Raw genomic sequence first — 19293 nt, forward strand, 5'->3', positions numbered from 1 at the left:
TTGAAAATGGAATATATACCCATTTATGTTAATCGGCGTCATACTGATAAGCCAGCTTGTACCATAGCAACCAAAATAAAATCTTTGGTTAGAATAACTTCTAAAGTAAGGGGGGGGGACGGGAACGGGGAGGGAGGTGTTTACCTTTAGAAACTGTAAATACACATACACATTCTTCAGGTAATCTAACTAAGTAGCTCTAATGCTGCATCCATTACCACGGCAGCGTATTTTTTGGGGCTGCAATTCTTTGACAGATGCTTGCTTTCTGATAACAGCTGTGATGGTAATACATGCAATGTGTTGTCCACAGCAAGGGTTAAGTATTTAATCAATCCGTGCTTACGCAGACCAGTCATCTGTTAAACATGCTTCGTAGAAGGTGATAATAGTAAATTAATGAGGAATTTAGCTTTCTCTAGCTCAATTTTATGTGTTTTCTGTCAGCTTCTAAGTGATATGTGTTTGTACCTTTTTGTCACTCTATTAAGTGCAAGCATAGTGATTTTTTTTCCTTGGGCAATAGAAGTGGTTATATTGCAAACAGATGCATTGGTCTATCATAGTCTCTTGAGAAGCATGCTCTGTGTGAAGCTGTGAACAAAGGCTCTTATAGATGGATGTATGTAGTCCTGTAATATGGAGATCTTTCAGAAAACAAGACTTACCACGCCACTTGCCGATTCCTCTTTTGCCTTCCATCTTAGTAGCTGGTTTTCTTACTCTGTTGAGGCTTGGTTTTTAACATCTGGGTCAGGCAGTTGTGGCCAATGTATACTTTATACTCAACACAGTTTCTAGTACAGAACTCAAGCTTAAATACTGGTTAAAGGAAGAAGCAAATTTTAAGCTATATGGGTTTTAATTATCATATTTTTCAGGCATATAACTTGCATCTTAAAGTTGTCTTCGCTTTTCAGTGTACCAGTTCTTTAGGTAACATAGGCAGTACTGGAAGCAAAGGCCGGTGGTGCAGAGGATGGAGGCAAGCAGGGGAAGAATGGGTGAGAGGGAAAGTAGTAGGGAGTTTAGGAGGTTTCTGGGGTAAGCTTCAGGTTGTCTGCAGGTTGCAAATGTGCAGTGGGACGTGTTTTGCTTTCTTTTAATGGGTAATGCGCAACTCTGTCCATGACAGTATGCTAGTTTCTAGCTGCCAAGTAAAAACCCATTAGAAATGTTTTTGTTGGCTGGTAATAACAATCAACGTGTATTCAACCTGGTCTAACAGAGAGGATGCTAGGCTAGGAGTCGAGGAAATACTTTGCCCTTAACTTGTCTATTGGCCTGCAGCATGAACCTTGGTGGGTGTCCCTCTCAGACTGGGCACCAGTTTTGAAGCTCTGTGTGCGTGTGTGCATTCTTCATTAAATAAGAATTTCCATACCTGAGAAAGGTTGCAGAAACATGTTGGTTTATTTACACAGAGTAATATGCCTGAGGATTTGTGTATATGTGTCTCAGAGATTCTTAAATCTGTTTATTTAATCATATATTTCTTATGGATAGTATTTAAATGTTGATAAAACTAGCTTTTTGATTTTACCTGTACTAAACCACTTTGGCTTCAGTGTCAGGATTACTAACTGCCAGTCAAGCAACCTCCATCAGATTTCTGGAATTAAAACTTAAGATTCTCCCCAGGCTGGGCTTTTTTACCCATAGTAAAGGTTTGGCTGGTCAGGTGAGGCTCCGTTACACCTTCTGAACCATCTATTAGTGGTTTTTCCAAAGAGCAAATACTTGAAATGTAGTGACTAATTCCACTAGTGATGTTCTGAAATCAATAGTATTCTCCTCAGTCTGCCTTACCAATGCCAATTAAGGCAGCTCAAGGCTCTTAGTACAGCCAGGCTGTTGATGTAAAAGTTTTTAAGTTGCCACTGCTTAGAGCATTGAAGTGAGTCTAAAGCAGTTGAGAAGGTGGGAATGTGGTTGCAAACCAGTTACAAGTACCACTGTTTGGTTTTTTTAGCATTTTTTTCTTTTATATTGACAAAATCAAGCTAGGTGGAGCAAGATACCAGGGTGCCAGCCTATTTGGATGCTGTTGTGCTTTGTAAGTTCACCTAAAGTTCTCTAGAAAATGATAAACACCTGGGGACTACTCCTGGTCATAACAGAGATAAAGGACTTGGCTGGCTTTGCACACTGATGCTCTCTCAAACATACTCGGTGAATGGGGTTGCTTGAGGGAGGAATCAAACATTAGATGTAATCCTGAATTCTCTGTATTTCTGTAATTACCGTAATGCTCTTTTAGAGGATAGGATTCCAGTGAAATGCTGTTAGAAACGCCTGAAAACAAAGGGGCTTAAATCAAACTGGCTCATCTGTATGCATCTTTGTGAGATGGTTTGTGCCTGGCCTCCAGAAGGTAAACAAGGGTTGAGAAGGTGGGAGAACTGCTGTTTCTTCCCTAAGGGCACTTGCAGGACAAAAAAGGAGCAGTGAACTGGATGTAAAACATAAGTGATGTAAAAGAAACAAGCTTGTCACCGCTGTCTGAGATGCTCTGTGCCCAAAAAACACCTCGTGTTCCTGGAAAAAGGAGTAAGGCAGGATTGGTGCCATTTGTAGTTCTTTGCTGTGGGATTCTTTGGAAGTGGTTTGCTTTGCACAAGCAAGAGGACCTCCTCAGCAGCACCCTGTTGCTGTAAGGGTAAGCTGCCTGGCTTATCTGCTGTCATTTCTTTTGTCCATTTTTGTTCCTAGTTTTGTTCTTTTGCCAAAACCCACCACTCTTTTTGATTTTGTTTCCCCTCCTGCTACAGTATGGGCAGTGAGGCTTCTGGTCCAGCAGTGGAATGTGTTTTTTGGGATGGCTCCTTCATTTGCAAGACTTAGTGTACGACTTTGTGCTGTGTGGGCAAAGAAAAGCTTAAGCCTTTGGGTTTTGCCTGAGCCTTTAGGTCTGTGCATCTGATTTAGGCCCCAGTTCTGTCCTTATTAGGACTCTTGAGAGCAAGTAGGAGGTTGTCAGGAAGCCCATGTAACTTTTCTGCAGCCACAAGATCAGTTTCTTATTGGAGAAGGCAGATAGGAGGTCAAACATCTCTTTTTTTTTTGTGGGGTTTTTTTTCCTCCTATTGTGTGTCCTTCCAGAGGCACTTAGAAGAGTGGCAAATTCTGGTTTAATATGTTTCCATTTTCAGAAGACATTTCCAAAATAATATATATATGTATATAGTATATAGTATACCCTATGTATATAGTTTTTATATGATATATATGAACTTAGACTTTTTGTATATTGTAGCCAAATATTAAGAAAAATAATTCATAGTCGATTTGGAAAGAGAATGTAATGTGCATATTGAGGAATAAAATAGCTATGGGTTTTGAAGCAAGGGAAGTCCTGACCTCTGGTCCTGGCTTACAACTGACCTACTGTTTTGCTGTGAAAAATTCTCTCAACTTACAACTCCTTTTTCTCCAGCTGTAAAACTTTACTATTTGACCAGTCTGTGGTGAATATGTTGATAAATTTTTAGTCTATGAAGTGCTTTAGAATTGCTGATTGAGGCACTTGACAATGAATTGGAGCTGTAGTCATCTTACTAAAAAGGCTTATGAAATAGTTTGGGGTTGGAAGGAAACATTGCTCTACTACCCAGACTATTCCTTGAAATAACATTCTGGGAATATGCCACAGTCAAATCATTGAGTATTGTAAAAAATTAACTATATTATATTGTTAAACTCTTATAAATTATTTTACTACCTGAGAAAAAGGTGTGGAACTACTTGGCAGCTTTCCAGAAGCAGTCTCCTATGTTTGAAAAACCTCATGATCTACTCTTACTCATGGTCTTCATTAACTATGGTTGCTGTAGTTTAACTTAACAGCCTGTGGCTAATAGTCTAACTATAGTTAAGATTGCCTATTGGTATTTTAAATAACGTATTTGTGAAGCCATCTTTAGCTGTATTCCTAGCAGTCATGTTTACAGTTTGTCACATACAGCAGCCTGGCTGTTCCCCAGAGCTTGAAGCTTCCTCCCCTTCCCTCCTCCTCCCCCCCCATAGGATGTGTGTGTGTGTGTTCCTTGAAAAGCATCCAAGTGCAAACATTTTTTTTTTCCCTTAAATTAAACTGATATTTGAGCTATCTGCAGGTGTATTTAGCTGGGACTTGTACCTCAGCGGAAGGGACTACGGCTTATTTTTGCTTTGCTGATGGTATGTTCTAGGAGAACAGCTCCAAGATGAATATTGATTGAAGCCTTAGGAGGAACATATGTGACCACGTTTAGATCACGTAGTTCTTTCTCTTCCAGCTAAATCTACCAGAAGCTTTAATTCCACCCATTTGAAATTCTCTTCATTCAGCTATTAGATACCTGAAGGTGCACTTAACTCCGTCAGCAGCTGAGTGAGGTTTTAGCCTGGGCAGTACCTATTTTGGTTTACAACTAAACTTGTTCCTGTGCTCCTTAGCCTGATGCGGGCCGGTTGCTTCGCTGCACGCTGGGTGGAAAGAACTGAGAGGGATCGTGAGTCAGGGCCTTCGCAGAGGGGAAGTGCGTGGGCTGATGGCAGATGATTCACAGCAGGGTCAGAATTATTTCAGATATCACAGCCCTTTGCTTATTTAAGGAAGCTGTGTTGAAGGAGGGGTGGCAGGAAAGAAAAGCAGTGATGGTGGTATCCTCCTCAAATATTGTTGAAAAGCTGCACAGCTCTGAGGGGAGTGTATGCTAATAGAATAAATAAAATCCCCTAAACATTTTCAAGTTGGGAATGTTTTATCAGGCAGTAATTCAGCAACCGTATCTACTCAGAAGATTTTAAAACTGTCTAAACTAGATTTTCTTATGGACAAGTACCCAGTGGGATGCTGTCTTGGTCTAGAATAAACTGAGACTGTTTCTGGTTTGGAAAGAATGTGCTTTCCAGGGACGGTGATGAGTGCCGTCCTCTTTAGGTAGCTGTGTGAAGACAATTACCTTTGCCTAGGCAGTAAAAAGTGGCATCAGAAAATTATTATTGGACCAGAATTTAATGTAGAACTAGAAACCGTAAACCAGCATTTCAGGAAGTGCACAATAGCCTCCCCCCTTCTGAAAGGAGAAATTATCCTGGTCAAAAGCTGAGATGATTCAGTATAACTAGCATAACCTTTTGGGTTTTGTCGTGCAGCATATGAAACCCTGGTCTAGAGTTGCAAATGATGTTTTTCAGTGAAATAAGAGCTTTAATTCCAAAGCCTGGCAAGGTTTTTTTTTTTTTTTTTTAATGAGTAAGATTGTAATGTTTGAAAGGGTCATTTTTGATTAGAAAAATCTCCCTTTAAAATCTACTGTAATGGATTGCTGCATTGCTTCAAACAGAATAATTTCTAGTACAACTGAGGTGACTGAGTCTTTGAACAGACTGATGAAAGCAGCGCTCTTCAGCGGTGTTATATAGTGCTATATGCTAAATGTGTTTGTAATATGAATCACTTCTTGCAGTTATATATCGATATTAGAGCAATGTATATATTATTTGCAACAGCAAGTCTGTTTTTATTTAGCAGTGAACACATTTACGTGTAGAAGGAATTAGGTTCTGGTGGGTTAAATGACTGTAACTGCAATTTTTAATTTCATTCATGTGAAGAAAGTCATTCTTCACATACTTGTATAAAAAGTTGTCCTTGTCTGAATACCTTCCATCCTTTGGAGTGAAATTTCACGGTTTACTTTTTAAGTTAACATATTTTAGGTCTGGTAATCAAAACAGACCTATTCTATGTTTTGTCCTTTTGGATAAGTAATTACTTTCTCAGAGGGCCAGTACCTTCAAGTGTAAATATTGTCAACTCAAATCTTGTTAGGTTTGTTTGACTTTTCCTACCCCCACTCCTCAGGCATGTGCTCTCTGCTTTTCACTCTTAAGTTTATCTCAAGATGAACTTGGCGTGACAGTTATTTCACACCCACTGCCAGGTTAAAAATAAATCTTAATATGATTACTGTGACAAATACATTGTACCGCTTCTGTAGTGCGGACTTGATAGTTCAAAAAAAGAAAAAAAAAGCATTGAAGTTTAGCTCTTTTGTTGTTTAGCAGGGTGGTTTGCATCATTTGAAAGCTTCATGTTATCTTTCTTCCCTGTGTTTCCTCTCTGCAGGCCGTCCTCCGTTTACTCAGTTGTGGAGGGGTATGGGGGGGTGATGAAATAAAGTTTGGGTTGGCTGTTTTAATGATAGAGTCTTGCATGGCCAAAGGCTGATGAGTCTGATGGATCAAGCTAGTCAAAAAACCAAACCTGTATTTGGAAAACATCCTGCAGACTCTTTGTGTGCTGTATCTAGAAGTTAAATAAATGCTCTTAACTACAAATGACATTCCTGTCTTATCTACTGGTGCTTAAACCTGGCTCCCTGCTCTCCTTTCATTGTTTGGTCAGGGAAAAGCCTGGGTTGTTGATTACACTACAGACAAAACTGCTTTCCTTTTCATCGTGAAAGTAGCCTTATAACATTCAGACAAAATTCTTGTTTCATCCCATGGCAAAGTACATACGGTATATTGTGTATGTGTGTGATGGGGGGGGGCGGAATATTATCATAATATGATGATGCATTTTGCATGAAGCTCTCCAGAATGCCTCATTTGAGCTTTTGCCATTGTAATTCCATGTATCATTTCAGTGTTAAGCAATGCCCTAGGGTCAGGAAAACCCATAAGATGCAGCTGGTAGTTAACCTATGTGTCACTAGTCTGCACAGAGGATGTAAAACAGAACATTTCCATATGAATAACGCCATCTGTTTTTTAACTCCCTTGCATTTAGTTCTCAGCCTTCCCCCATCACAGCCATCGCCCTGTATCTCCTTTCAGTTTCTTGTCATAACTCTGCCCAGTCACAGCCTTCGTGACCCAGAGGGTCACAAAGCAAGAAAGTGTGTCTGGAGCTCACACTGCCCAGAGCTGATGTAATGAGGAGAGAAGGCAGGGGAAAGTTGAGGCTTAAGTCTGAGAGACCCTAAATAGCACCAGATGCTGGACTGGTGAGATAGCCAGGAAGATCTGCAGTAGTAGACTTGGGGAGGGGGAAAGAGGGAGCTTCATTTTTTTATTTTTATTTTTTTTCAACCTGAGGACCGTACAGATTTTCAAAGGCAGGTTGTGGACCCCATGCATATTCAAAATATAACTCATCGTTGTACTTAGGAACGTGTTGTTGGTCACCTTTTTCAGGATACCTATAGACTGCACATGCATTAGGTTTCAGGAGACCACCAGCTCAAAAAGAGCTATTACAGATTGTCTTTTTTCCACTGTTGCCCAAATTCAAGTGAGATACGATATTACAGTGCACCACCTAATTTGGATTTTCTTTTTTGCCAGTCTAGACAGTTTTATTTTTCAAGTGAAATGCTAAATTGCTAACCTTTGTTGAAAATTTTGTTTGCATGTGATCAGGGAAAATACCTTGTGCAATGGGTACTGAGTTTCAGTATGGCTACAATCCTGGCCATACTGACTTATGCGGGGCCAAGATTTTAATTCTAAATAGTTTAATGAGGACCAATGAGCCTCAACTCTGTCCTGTTGGGAGCTGGTGTTAGCATAAAAATGCTATAAGAAGATCCTTCAAGTGGGGTTTTCCTCCTCCCTGTAAATGTTTTGAAGGTACCAGTGTTGTTTTTGATCATCGTTAACATTTGAAATCTCATGGTTCCCATATGTTGTTAAAATATCTTTTTGTTAGATGTTAGTTTTCCTGCATATAGAAGAGCTGCTACATTTTGTGACCCTACATGTTTGTCCAAGAGGCACATCTTCCAAAAGGGCATTTGTAGATGACTTATGAAAACTAGTATGATTTTAAAATAAGATATTACAACTGTATTAGCTGATATAACATTTTTGCTTTTTGGCCTAAATATTAGCAAGAAGATACTCAAGGCTGCCAACACCCTTGCAGATACAAGCTTTCCCCCCGCCCTTAGTTCCTTCATATGTAGTACCAGCACATTTCTTAAGGGCATGTTATAAAAATAATGAACAACTTCTATATTATGCATACAGGAGCAAGAAAGTAAAGCTCCAGCGTCAAACCAAAGGGATTAAGGCAGTCCCAGGGGAGTAAGTTGAAGCTGCAGAGAAACATAACCCAGATGGTGCCCGCCTTGCCTTTGGTAATAGGGAGCAGCGCCTGGAATGTCTGCAGAGAGAACGCTGTTGTCTGTGTTGGTGCTTTGAAGGCTGTTCGCTCATGGGAAGGGGGGTTTCTGTCCTCTTTGTACTCTGGCAGGATTTCCGGGACGCTGTGGCGCATGCCTCTAGGCAGCTTGGAAAGCCAGTGATTGAGGACAGAATCCTGAATCAGATCCTGTACTACCTACCTCAGCTGTACGAACTCAATCGGGACCTCCTGAGGGAACTGGAAGAGCGATTATCTCACTGGTGACTATCAGTAAAGGGATACCACTCCTTTGATGTTGTTGAAATTTATCTGTGGGGCTTATGTGACTCCATGTGACCACGGTTTGACTCTTGTTTGTTTTTCACATGCCTTCTTAAATGACAGAACTGACTTTGAAAGTACAGGAGATAATTTTCCATTTAGATATACTTTTTGCCATTTGGATGTATCCAGAAAGGACCAGAAGGCATGTCAATACCTGTTTTTATTAATCACCCTTTTTTATTTAAAATTTCATTTTTCGTTGAAAGTTCTGGTCACTGCATGGGCATGATAAGTGGACTGGTTTCATTAGAGGAAAAGGAGGCTGTCCTGAAGACCTTTTTGCATTTTAAAAGCAGTTGAGATCTAACCAAACACAGCGCTGACTGACAGCCACAATCCCATTGAAGTCCATTCTCAGACTGATGGGTGGATCTAAATCAGCTATCCAAACCCTACTGACAAAGGCACTGAAACGGGTGAAGACTGTAATCCCATGCTTGTTATTAAGGGATGGAGACTGCATCTTGAAGTTCAAAGTTCTGTCTCCTCAGAAATCCAGCTTGTACTAAAGCATTCAAACGGTTCAAGACCATCTTAAACAGACTGTGCATTAAGTGGTTGCCATCTAACACTACTAAACTAGTGTGTCGAGGTGTGTCTGGTAAGGTTTTTCAGAGCAGCTACTGAGGTGGATGCCTGTCTGCTGAACTGTAAGCTTTTTGTTCAGAACATAAACTAGCACATCTTACTGTAAAAAAAGAGATGTTTTGCTGTAGGGTTAAGATGTACACTCTTTTTGGCTCTTTCTAATTGCTCTATTTTTTGTTTCTAGGCTCGAACATCAAAGAATTGCTGATATATTTGTTAAAAAGGGTCCCTACTTGAAGATGTATTCAACTTACATCAAAGAATTTGATAAAAATGTTGCACTATTAGATGAACAGTGTAAGAAGAATGCAGGTTTTGCTTCGGTAGTCAAAGACTTCGAGGTACTGTAGTCTTTTGCAAGATATATCCTATTTTGTGGCTTTTCAGCAGTTGTGATCTTCCATAAGGATTTAGAGATTATCCTCCAATTTGTTTGGGTGGGGGTTTTTTGGGGTTTTGGGTTTGCTGGGTTTTTTTCCCTGCAGTCTTGGCTTGAGATGTAATAGAGTGGAAGCGGAAAGAAGTAAATTCAGGTTTTGAGAAGTAACTAGTGATTTTGGCTACCACTGTGAGATATGATGAAGGACCTTGATTTTCAGAAAATGCAGCACTTGCTACAAATTATATCAAAGACACATTAACAAAATCTCTAGCTGCTTTTTTTTTTTTTTTTAGTTTTGTCTCCTGATTGTACTAAGCACTGATTAACTGTCCTATTTTAACCAGGTTGATTTCTCTACCACATCACAGGGCAGTAGCTTACTCATGGGAAGGGTGTTTCATTTCAGTTGAAAACACAAAAAAGTGAATTTTCTCATCTGTGTATTTCTAGAAGTTTCAAACCCAGCACACGCAGCAATCAGATGAAAGCTGATTCACATCCCTAAGAGCATTGCCAGATTTTTACATAACTCCCTTAAAACAAATCAGAGAAGAGGTGGAAGCTCCCTAAGCACATGATCCACACAAACTGTGAATTTACCTCCTAGTACATGGGCTTCCCCTTGGGTAGTGCCTGCTCTGTTTGCTTATGAGTGGTTCGAAAGGCTACTTACAGTGGGCAGAGGAAGAGCTTGAGGTAGAATTTTCAAAGACGGGAAGAAGATAAGAGGCCTTTACAAGGACTCAGTGTTTCAGATGTACAATATTTTGAATGCAAACTCAAGATAAGAAACATTTTTGAGGCATGGATCTTTTAAATCTGTGTTGTCGTTAGAGGTGTGGATTAATTAAAATTCCTCAGTGAGCACTGCTGTCGTCTCTGCCTTTCTGCCTAATGGACACCGAGAGCAATTACCAAGGAGCACGTTGCCCTTGCCACCGGTGTTTCCTTTATTTCTGGGACGCTTCACCTCTCTTCCTCATAAGCAAAGGCACCTGTTTTGAATCCACAGAGTATGAGTGCTTACCCATGTCTTTTAACGCATGGTTCATTTTGCATGCAGTCTTCCACATGGAAACACTTGCTCTGTAGCGTGGTGTTCAACACTCTGGTAGTTGCACTTTTTAAGAGAAAGCTTACCCAATGTAATCGGTAGTTGTTTGTAGGGATGTTTTCTTTTTTGCTGGAACCCTTGACTACCACAGAATCGTTACTTATTTTGGGTGTTTCTTTCAGATGAGCCCCCGTTGTGCTAGTCTGGCCCTCAAGCACTATCTGCTCAAGCCAGTTCAGAGGATTCCCCAATACAGGCTCCTGTTGACAGGTACAGTCAAGCTCTTTTGCAGGCTTCAGGAATCCAGTCTTCACACATCCCAGGAAACTGTGTTTGATGCGGTTCTAGCCATCTGTAAAGTGGGTTTATCTGACTTCAGATATGTGAAGCTTTTTTGAAAAACATGGCATGGGTTTAGAGGCTTTCTTTGTTAATATTGACCACAATAAGATACACAAGCGAGATGCTAATGTTCCCAGCGCTGTGGTGTGTTCTCTGATGGTACATTCAGCAGTACTTGGAAGACGTGAAACCTGTGGTGGGTTTTGTTTGTTTCTGTGGTAATAGGAGCCCGTAATTTCCTTAGAGGGTTGGAATGCTCCTGTTTTGCTTTGGGTTTGGGATTTTTTTGGTGGTGGTTTTGTTTTTTATGAAGGAAAAAGGTAGTATGGAAAATTGGAGCTAGGAGAAGGAAGTGAAACATGTCTATGCAACTGGGAACTTCTGCAAGTAGCTTGTCCATTTCTTCCCCACCCAGGTGTTTTGTCTGTAAAATCTATTCTCTTTTAAAGGCAAAACACATGTTTTTAGTATACATTTTCCAGTAAGTGCTTAAGTCTTGTTACAGGGGCATTGTGGGCTGAAGAGCTGGCTCAGGACTAGGAAATCTGGGCTCTGTACCCTGCTCTGGCACTGGCATGTTTGGGTGACCTTGAGCAGGTCATCTCCATGATGCAGTGCTTTCTTTCCTGGAAAGGAGGGCAATGATAGAGGCCTCCTTTGTGAAGTATTTTGAGATGTGTTTGTTGTAAGAGGGGGATGGCTCCTGTAAGGATTTGGAAATACTTAAGGCATTGTTTGTGAAAGCCATTGCTTCTTGATGAGCAATTTAAAAATAGCCTCTGTTTATGTAGTAACTGCAAAATAAAATGCTCTGTGACCTTTTTTTTTTGGCTCTGTAGCAGCTTGTTGGCATTTCCCCAGCAAGTACTTAGACTAGTGATGCTGTGGGAGATACAGACATAAGTGTTATACAGCAGTCACCAAGTTATTAATGTTGACCGTTTTCATTTTAATCATCTCGCTGAAGTCACAGGTGTTGAAAAAGGGGTGAAAAACCCTTATTAAATGGACTAATTCGTAAGGGGAAATGTTAGTGACTGGTTTGATTTCATCAATTAAGATGAAATGGCATTTGGGGAGTTGTTTTATTTTAAAAGGATATTGACCTAGGGCATGGTATAGGCTTGTTATACACTCCAGAATCAGGGGAGCTTTGGGTAGGTTCAAAGGTTTTAATTAAAAAGGTTGAACAGAGGATCAAGATGGAGTAAATGCCATTGTCAATACACATAGCAAAGCAAGAGATGTCAGGGTTGAATGGCACTGAAACAAAATTCAGATGTTGAAGGGGAATTCCTCATGATCATTAACTATCACTGTGGCTGGGAGAGGCCATTTTAGACCTGAAAAATCTCATTCTGTGGTGATGGGGGTTTCTGTGGGTGTCCCCAGTCTGGCAGACCTTACTGTGGCTGCCCAACTTTAAATACACCTGAAAACTAATTACCCTACAGCATTAGCAATAAAAGAGGTCAGACTAAAAATTTAATTATGCTGGGGCTGGGGAGTGTTATTTTGGATCTGTTTCATTTTCAGTCTGTTCAATCTATGCACTTATGTTGTCTTTGAGATTCTCACTCTTCCATATGGGATGGATGGATGGATGACCCATCTGCTCTGTCACCTTCCAGCAGCTCTGTGTAGTATTGAGCAATCTCTATATAGACTTGTGCTGTGAAACCTTTGGAGGACACGCAAAATACTTGGATCTGTTGTTGCAGTGGGTGAGATGCAGTGATGCAGCAGCCACCCCAGCTGAAGACAGGGGGCATCTGTGGGTGAGGGGAGGAGGGGGCAGCGGGTAAGAGCAGGGGACCGAAAATAATCCAGGAAACTAAGCTGCTAGGCCTGAGTCAGCAGGGATTTCTTCCTATTTAGATGTTCTGTGTCAGTGGGACAGCTTTGTACTGGTCACCTGCTGCTACCCGGTCACATCACAAGATTGTGGCTGTGCTTTGAAGTGGCGTTACTTTTGTGCTAACAAAAGCCGGAGCAGGTGGGCTCGTAAATCAGCCAAGGAGAGGCACAGCTCAGCTGTGTTCCTCTTTAATTATACAGCTTCTACAGCCCAGCAAGTGAACTTCCACTTCTCCACATTCTGGCCCCGAGCTCTATACAGCAAATATTAGATGGGTTTTGGGGGGAGGTTAATCAGAGGCCTCTGATAGTAGGGAGGCTCTTTACAGAAGGACCTGGCTAGGCTGGATCGATGGGCTGAGGCCAACTGTGGGAGGTTTAACAAGGCCAAGTGCCGGGTCCTGCATTTCGATCACAACAACCCTGTGCAACGCTACAGGCTTGGGGAAGAGAGTAAAAATACCTGCTCTGATGCTTCTTTGAAGCTGTTTTAGCTATGAACTGAAGTCCACTTTCCAGATATACATAGAGAGCATTAAGATGAAAATTATGTGTTTATCACCCTCAGGATTTTACAGTTGCAAGTTTTAGTGGCTGCTTCAGTCTTGTAATGCAAAAGCTGCCTTCTTTTTTAAATACAGAATTTTAAATGAATGCAGTTATGTTAAAATCTCTAATTTTCCCTCTCCTGTTCACTGATGATAGGATTTAAAATGGTAGAATATATCCATCCAAAAGATGTTTTTGAGTGATGTAAAGTGGTGTTGTTTTGGGGAACATGTTGTAAAGCATGAATATGCCAGGAAAGAGTTAGTTCCCGTGTTGGGTCTCTGGTTTTAAGATTCCAGTGCAATTACTTTGGATATTAAATTGGATGTCTCCATGTACTAGGGACACTTTCTTAAGAGTGCCAGCAGTACATTTGCAGATGAGTAAATTACACGCACCTCACCTCTTGTTCCCAGCCCACAGAGGTGAGCGTGTGGTTGGCAGCTTTAAGTATTCTGGTATTTCTGTATAAGCTGTCAGGACTTATTCTTTCTATTGGGAGCGTTCCCACTGGAGTCCTTTGTGCTGGCCCTGACGAAGCTCGAGCTGCACTTGTAAAGCTTTAGCTTGTTTGCTTTATGGTGGAGTCCCACCAGCGTTCAGCCTGGGCAGTATGGCCCAGCTCTGAGCTGCGAGAGCACCCGTCAGCAGGCAGGGCAGGAGGGGGCAGCTGGTGGTGTATGTGTGACATAAGTCCCTCTAGGTTAAACCAAGTTAAAAACGATGTGAACTCTTCTCAGTTCCTTTCAAAATACCTCCTGCCAATGTTTGTCTGGTTGGTTGGGTTTTTTATCTCACACCAGCTTCTTAGCAGCATAGCCTGAGGTGAAGCAATATGAACTTTGTTTTTAATGGAATACGTGTCCACCTAAATATTGCACTGGAATGTCTGGTAGCCACTAAAGCACAAGATCTTGAGGGATGTGAAGGATGCAATATTTATGGAGTGTAGCTGGAGAGGTTTTGGTGCCATGTCAGACTTGTCTTAAAAGATCACACGTTGACCAGCACCTGATAACGATCAGACAAAACTTGGAGGAGAGCAGAAAGCTGTGGGTGTTCCCGTGGCCCAGCCAGCCAGACCTCCCAATGCTCTCTCCCCGCTTCCCTGCAGGAGATCCCAGCCGGTTCCTCTTCCTTCACCCCAACCTGCTCTTCGTGCTTCTCTCTTGGATCCTCCCTTAGGTCTTTGCCAAAATATAAAATCTCAGTGCCAAATATTTTTCTTCCTGTAGTTCTGTTTTTCTCAAAGCTTTCATTAACTGTGGCAAGATTTCTCACTCTTTGTAGCATTTCTACTGCAGAAACATATTTCATAATTCCTTTTTTATTTTTTTTTTTGCATAAGGAAAATATTACAATACACTGAGTGGTCTCTTAGGGGCATGCATGAAGCAAGACGTCTTATGAAGGCAGGAACAATTGGCTCCTGATCCTTCTTGAGTAAAAGGATGATTTTGGGTAGGGCAAGCATATGGGAGTTGAATTATTTCACTCCTACATGAAACTTGTACAATTGCGAAGCTAAAATTGAACGCTTGCTAAATGACATATGTTTAGCTTTCAGTAGATCTGCCAGAATATTAATACCTCATTTAAAAGGTAATTATAAATCAGTATTTGTTTATATTACCAATCTAACGTGTATATTTCTTTGAAAGTTTCTGATTTGGTTCCTTTCAATTTTAAGCAGTTCAAAGTTGTAGCTTGTAGACAATAGATGGTTGATTTTTTACTGAGGATATATATTAATCTTTGACGGGATATTGTACTTTTTGGTGAACTAGACACTCGACCAGGGGATGGAAACTTGAGGGGCATGTTTTCATGTATAGTCATACATTTGGAGTTATTTTTAGCTAATAGATTTTAAAACTACCAAGACTTTAATGGATTGAGGGTGCCATCTTGTGGTTGAGGAACTAAGTTTATAATTGAAAACAAAAAATGCCTATGTGAACACTGGGGGGGTGGGGATATAATACTTCTATTACTGAAGAATATTAATCATAAACAGATCTTCTGTAATGGGGTACTTTTTTTTTCTTAACTCCTATAGACAAGTTAGGTGCTCAGGCAAATATCTATAACCTTGACAATTTTTTGCATCAGCTTAAATATAAATGACTGCAAGTATGTACTGATTTTTTACTTGCTTGTTTCGTTATGGAATAATATATACAACATACCATTTGTCTTTGGAGAAGGCCACTGATTCAAGAACCTTCTCTTCCCTGAGCAAGATATCATGATACACTTTCATTATAAAAACACTAGTTTTCCTTTTGTTATTACTTTGACATATTTAAAAGATTAAGTAGTAGATCTTTGCGGCATAGGTCTGCCTGAAAAGCAGATTTTCATGAAAAAGGTGGGGTTTACTACTTTCTGGTGCTGTTTATTTCTTTATCAAAACTACCTCTATATTGTTTTTTTCTTTATACAGATTATTTAAAGAATCTTTTAGAAGAATCTGCAGACTATAGGGATACTCAAGGTAAATGTCTCTTTAGATTAAAGAAATAACAGCTTATGTACATGTGATAATGTTTATAAATTTTAAATGGATGCAAAATCCTAAGTCAGAAATGTTTTCTATTTAGTTCTAAGTTTCTCAGCAGAGATACAGAAAGATTGCAAACTTGTGTTTCAGAAATGTTTGGAGCTGATGGTGGTATCAGCTCACCCTTGACTTGAAACCAAGAGATAAGAGTGAAGTTCCAGAGACAGCTTAAGCAGATATTTTGGGCACTCCTATTGAAAGAGACAGCCCTTGCATCTGTAGACCTTTCATGATGGGCAGTCTGGTCTACCAGCTGCTCTCCCCCAGCTATGGGTCTTTCTGGCTGCCTTCTCTCTCTTTCTGCCAGGACAAGCGTTCGTGTGGCAGGAGTGAGCAAGATCAAGGAGCTGCTCTGGGTTATATTTAACCTGAGGAGTTCTCCAGTTTGACTTGTCACAGTTCGCACAAACACAAGTGACTTCCACAAGTTTGCCTGCATGTGGAGGGAAATGAGAAGGAGTAGTTGGTGCTGGAAGAGGACAGGACTACATATTTCACGGTAGTTTGGGATTAAGCTGATTAAGCTTGAGTGTAGCAATGCAGTGCACATTCAGACTGTTTCCTTCCTCCATGTGTGTGCCTCAGCAATACTAAAAATGCTCCCAGTCAATATTTCCATTTCATTTGCACGAGAGCTTGTCATTTATTTCAGTCTCTTCAGTGACATTTGTGCAACCCCGTTATCTTTAGGAGGGTTGTGCAGAGGTAGTTGATTGAACTGCAATAAATGAGTGCCTTCAATGCACCGAGCCAAGTTTGCTTTCTTATAGCTTTGTCTGCTGATACAGTACCATAACATTTATGAGTAAATATCTTTCTTAGGACTTTTAGACATATTTGTTTGAGTATATTGAAAATATAAGCCAAAAATATTTTAAATTATGATGCTTTAAGTGATAGAAAAGTTTGTCTTGGACTTCTTAGGGCTGTGAACAAACTAACGCTTGCAATGCACATTAAATAATTGACCACTTGAAAACTTAAATATATATTTTAATTTACATTTTCTTGTGATTTCTCCAGCTTCTGTGGTTTTTTGTAGTTTTACTTTCCACAGTATTTTTCTCTCCCTTTGTACATCAAAGATAAAAGCAGAAGCTTAGTTGTAACAATAACAGTGTTAATTTTATGCATTTGATGGGTTTGATAGTCTATCTTTGAAACTGGGTAAGAAAAGAAAATCTAATTTCTACTCACCAAGATCTTTCTTCTGATAATTAAGCTTAACTTAGTTCTGACTTTGCTTAGTTGTTAAATTCCATTGTACAGGGTGGGGAGTGGGGAGAGACAATGACAACAGGGGGACTAGGTTTGGTTATGGTTAGTATTCTCAGGAAAAAAAAAACCAAACAACACAATTCTTCCTGATGACCTTCATTTCAATACATTACTCCAGCTAAATGGTATAAGAATTGGAATGTTCTTCCCTGCCAAAACCCACTTTGTTTATGGACTTTGTCCCTATAGATTATTTTATGTTGTTGTTTAGATTCATTTAGTCTTGGCTCTATAAGTAGCCCTGAGATCCTGGAATGTTTCCTTCAATAACCAGCAAATTTTCTCTAAGAGTCTTCAATCTTTCTTGAAGTCAATGAGTAAAATTTTAAGTTATTAATAGATATAATAGCTGATAGATGAAGGGAAGTATAACAAAAAATTCAGGTATTCATTCCTGTCTTCATGAATTTAGCTAAATTTCCCTTCATTTTCTTTCAAGTGGATGGGAGTTGAGGAATGTTTTGGCTGGAGCAGCTCCAACATTTCCTAGTAGGAGACCACCAGCTATTTTTCAGCAGGCTCAGTGGACATCGTGACATCTATATCTAAACTTAAATTTTGATCAAATGCTTGATATGTGCTATGCCTTTTAACTGTTTGACTCCTGTGCTTACATTGCCTTGGTTCATGAAAATCTTGAACAAAAATTCTCCTTAGATTGACTTAGGAGGAGCTTTTTATTCGCACCTCAGTTTAGTTTCTTACACGGCTTCGTGACCTTCTGAACCTTTCAGTTCAGAAAGCCGTATCTTTTAACGTGCTTTCTTTCTGAATATGAACTCAACAATAAAGGAAGTATATACATTCAACAGCACTAATACTCTAATGATTATCTGGAAAAAAACCCTAAGGCTTTGGTTTTACCTGGTTTGATAGGCTTCTCTGTGGACTTTTAAGAAAACGTAGTTCCTTTATTTGAAGTGCCCGACTGCACTTCAGTTACTCAGAAGGTGCCAAATGCTTTAGAGACTGCATTTTATCAGAGCAGTTGTTCTAGCTTTCAATTAAATGAGTCTTTTTTTTTTCTTCTACTTAAGTAAATTACAGGTTTTTGTATAAGATCCTTGGATGGATTCTGTCTCATCTACACTCACTGTTCAGTAATTTACATATTCCTTTTATGTAACCCCTTTCTGCAGTTACACCTTAGCATATATTACAGTTGAGTTGCTAGTTATTAAATGTCAGTACTTAATAAAATCCCTCATCTTTGGTAACTCTTCTATTTCAGAGATTTTTTTTTCTTCTGGTATTAAAAGTTTGAAATTTCAAAATTTGAACTTTATACTGTTATCTTGAGGTGCAGCAAAATTGAAGGCAGAAGAAGGAAATCACAAAGATTTGGATAATTTTTCTAGGTAGTCTTCCATGACTGGTACTGGGAGCAGTTGTGTAAAATGGAAAAAACTTAATTTCTACATAGTCTCAGTTAAAATGTTGTTAACTTTTCTGTTCTAAGTAGAGACATTGAAATTAAAATAATTCTTTGTGTGAGAAACTAGAATTTAATTTTGCTTGTGGACTGTTTTAATTGGCTGTAAGAAACGATTGATGCTGTTGATCAAAGCAATGACTTGCAAGGGCACACTTACTAAACCATGATCTAAAGACTCTGGGATCAATGGGAAGTGCTCCGGAATGCAGTGACTGTACAGTCAGGTCCTTGAATCTTGGCATGATGTGGAAGGGCAATATTGTACCTGTGCTTTACATAATACCAATGCTAACTAGTCTGTATAACCAACGCATTGTTTCTTCACCCTTCAGATGCTCTAGCTGTTGTCATAGAAGTTGCAAATCATGCCAATGACATCATGAAGCAGGGAGTAAGTATTTTGACTTACGAAGCTGGTTGATTAAAGTTTTTTCTCTAAAAAAAGTCATGGATGCAAGGGCAATTAACTACCTTTTGCTTTTCTCCCTGTAGGATAACTTTCAGAAACTCATGCAGATTCAGTACAGTTTAAATGGACACCATGAGATTGTACAGCCAGGAAGGGTAGGTCCTCCAGATGGCATTCAGCAGATTGCAGTAAAACTGCAGCACAGATGACATACAAGCAAAGTACTGTAGCTGGCGTATGCCAAGAAGAAAAATGGTCTGTCGCTTAATTATTCAGTTCTAACAGTCAAATGAATACCGCCTCTCCATATGTGTGGGGTTTTTTTTAAACATTTATCTGATTAAAACTTAGGATTTGTAGAATAGGATTCCT

The 19293-nt window shown here is 39.8% G+C and overlaps 1 protein-coding gene across 1 annotated transcript in view; it reads left to right on the forward strand.

Moving 5' to 3' along the window:
- The window catches only part of FGD6 (FYVE, RhoGEF and PH domain containing 6), a 78776-nt gene that overhangs the window by 37545 nt on the left and 21938 nt on the right, over window positions 1-19293 (forward strand). The window contains exons 6-11 of the mRNA XM_035900999.1: window positions 8249-8400; window positions 9237-9393; window positions 10671-10758; window positions 15683-15733; window positions 18845-18903; window positions 19005-19076. Coding sequence (XP_035756892.1) covers window positions 8249-8400; window positions 9237-9393; window positions 10671-10758; window positions 15683-15733; window positions 18845-18903; window positions 19005-19076 — 579 coding nt within the window. The remainder of the gene's footprint in view (window positions 1-8248; window positions 8401-9236; window positions 9394-10670; window positions 10759-15682; window positions 15734-18844; window positions 18904-19004; window positions 19077-19293) is intronic.

This window comes from Egretta garzetta, unplaced genomic scaffold, assembly GCF_000687185.1.
Source record: "Egretta garzetta isolate BGI_Z169 unplaced genomic scaffold, ASM68718v1 scaffold38, whole genome shotgun sequence".
In the NCBI taxonomy this organism is placed as follows: Eukaryota; Metazoa; Chordata; class Aves; order Pelecaniformes; family Ardeidae; genus Egretta; species Egretta garzetta.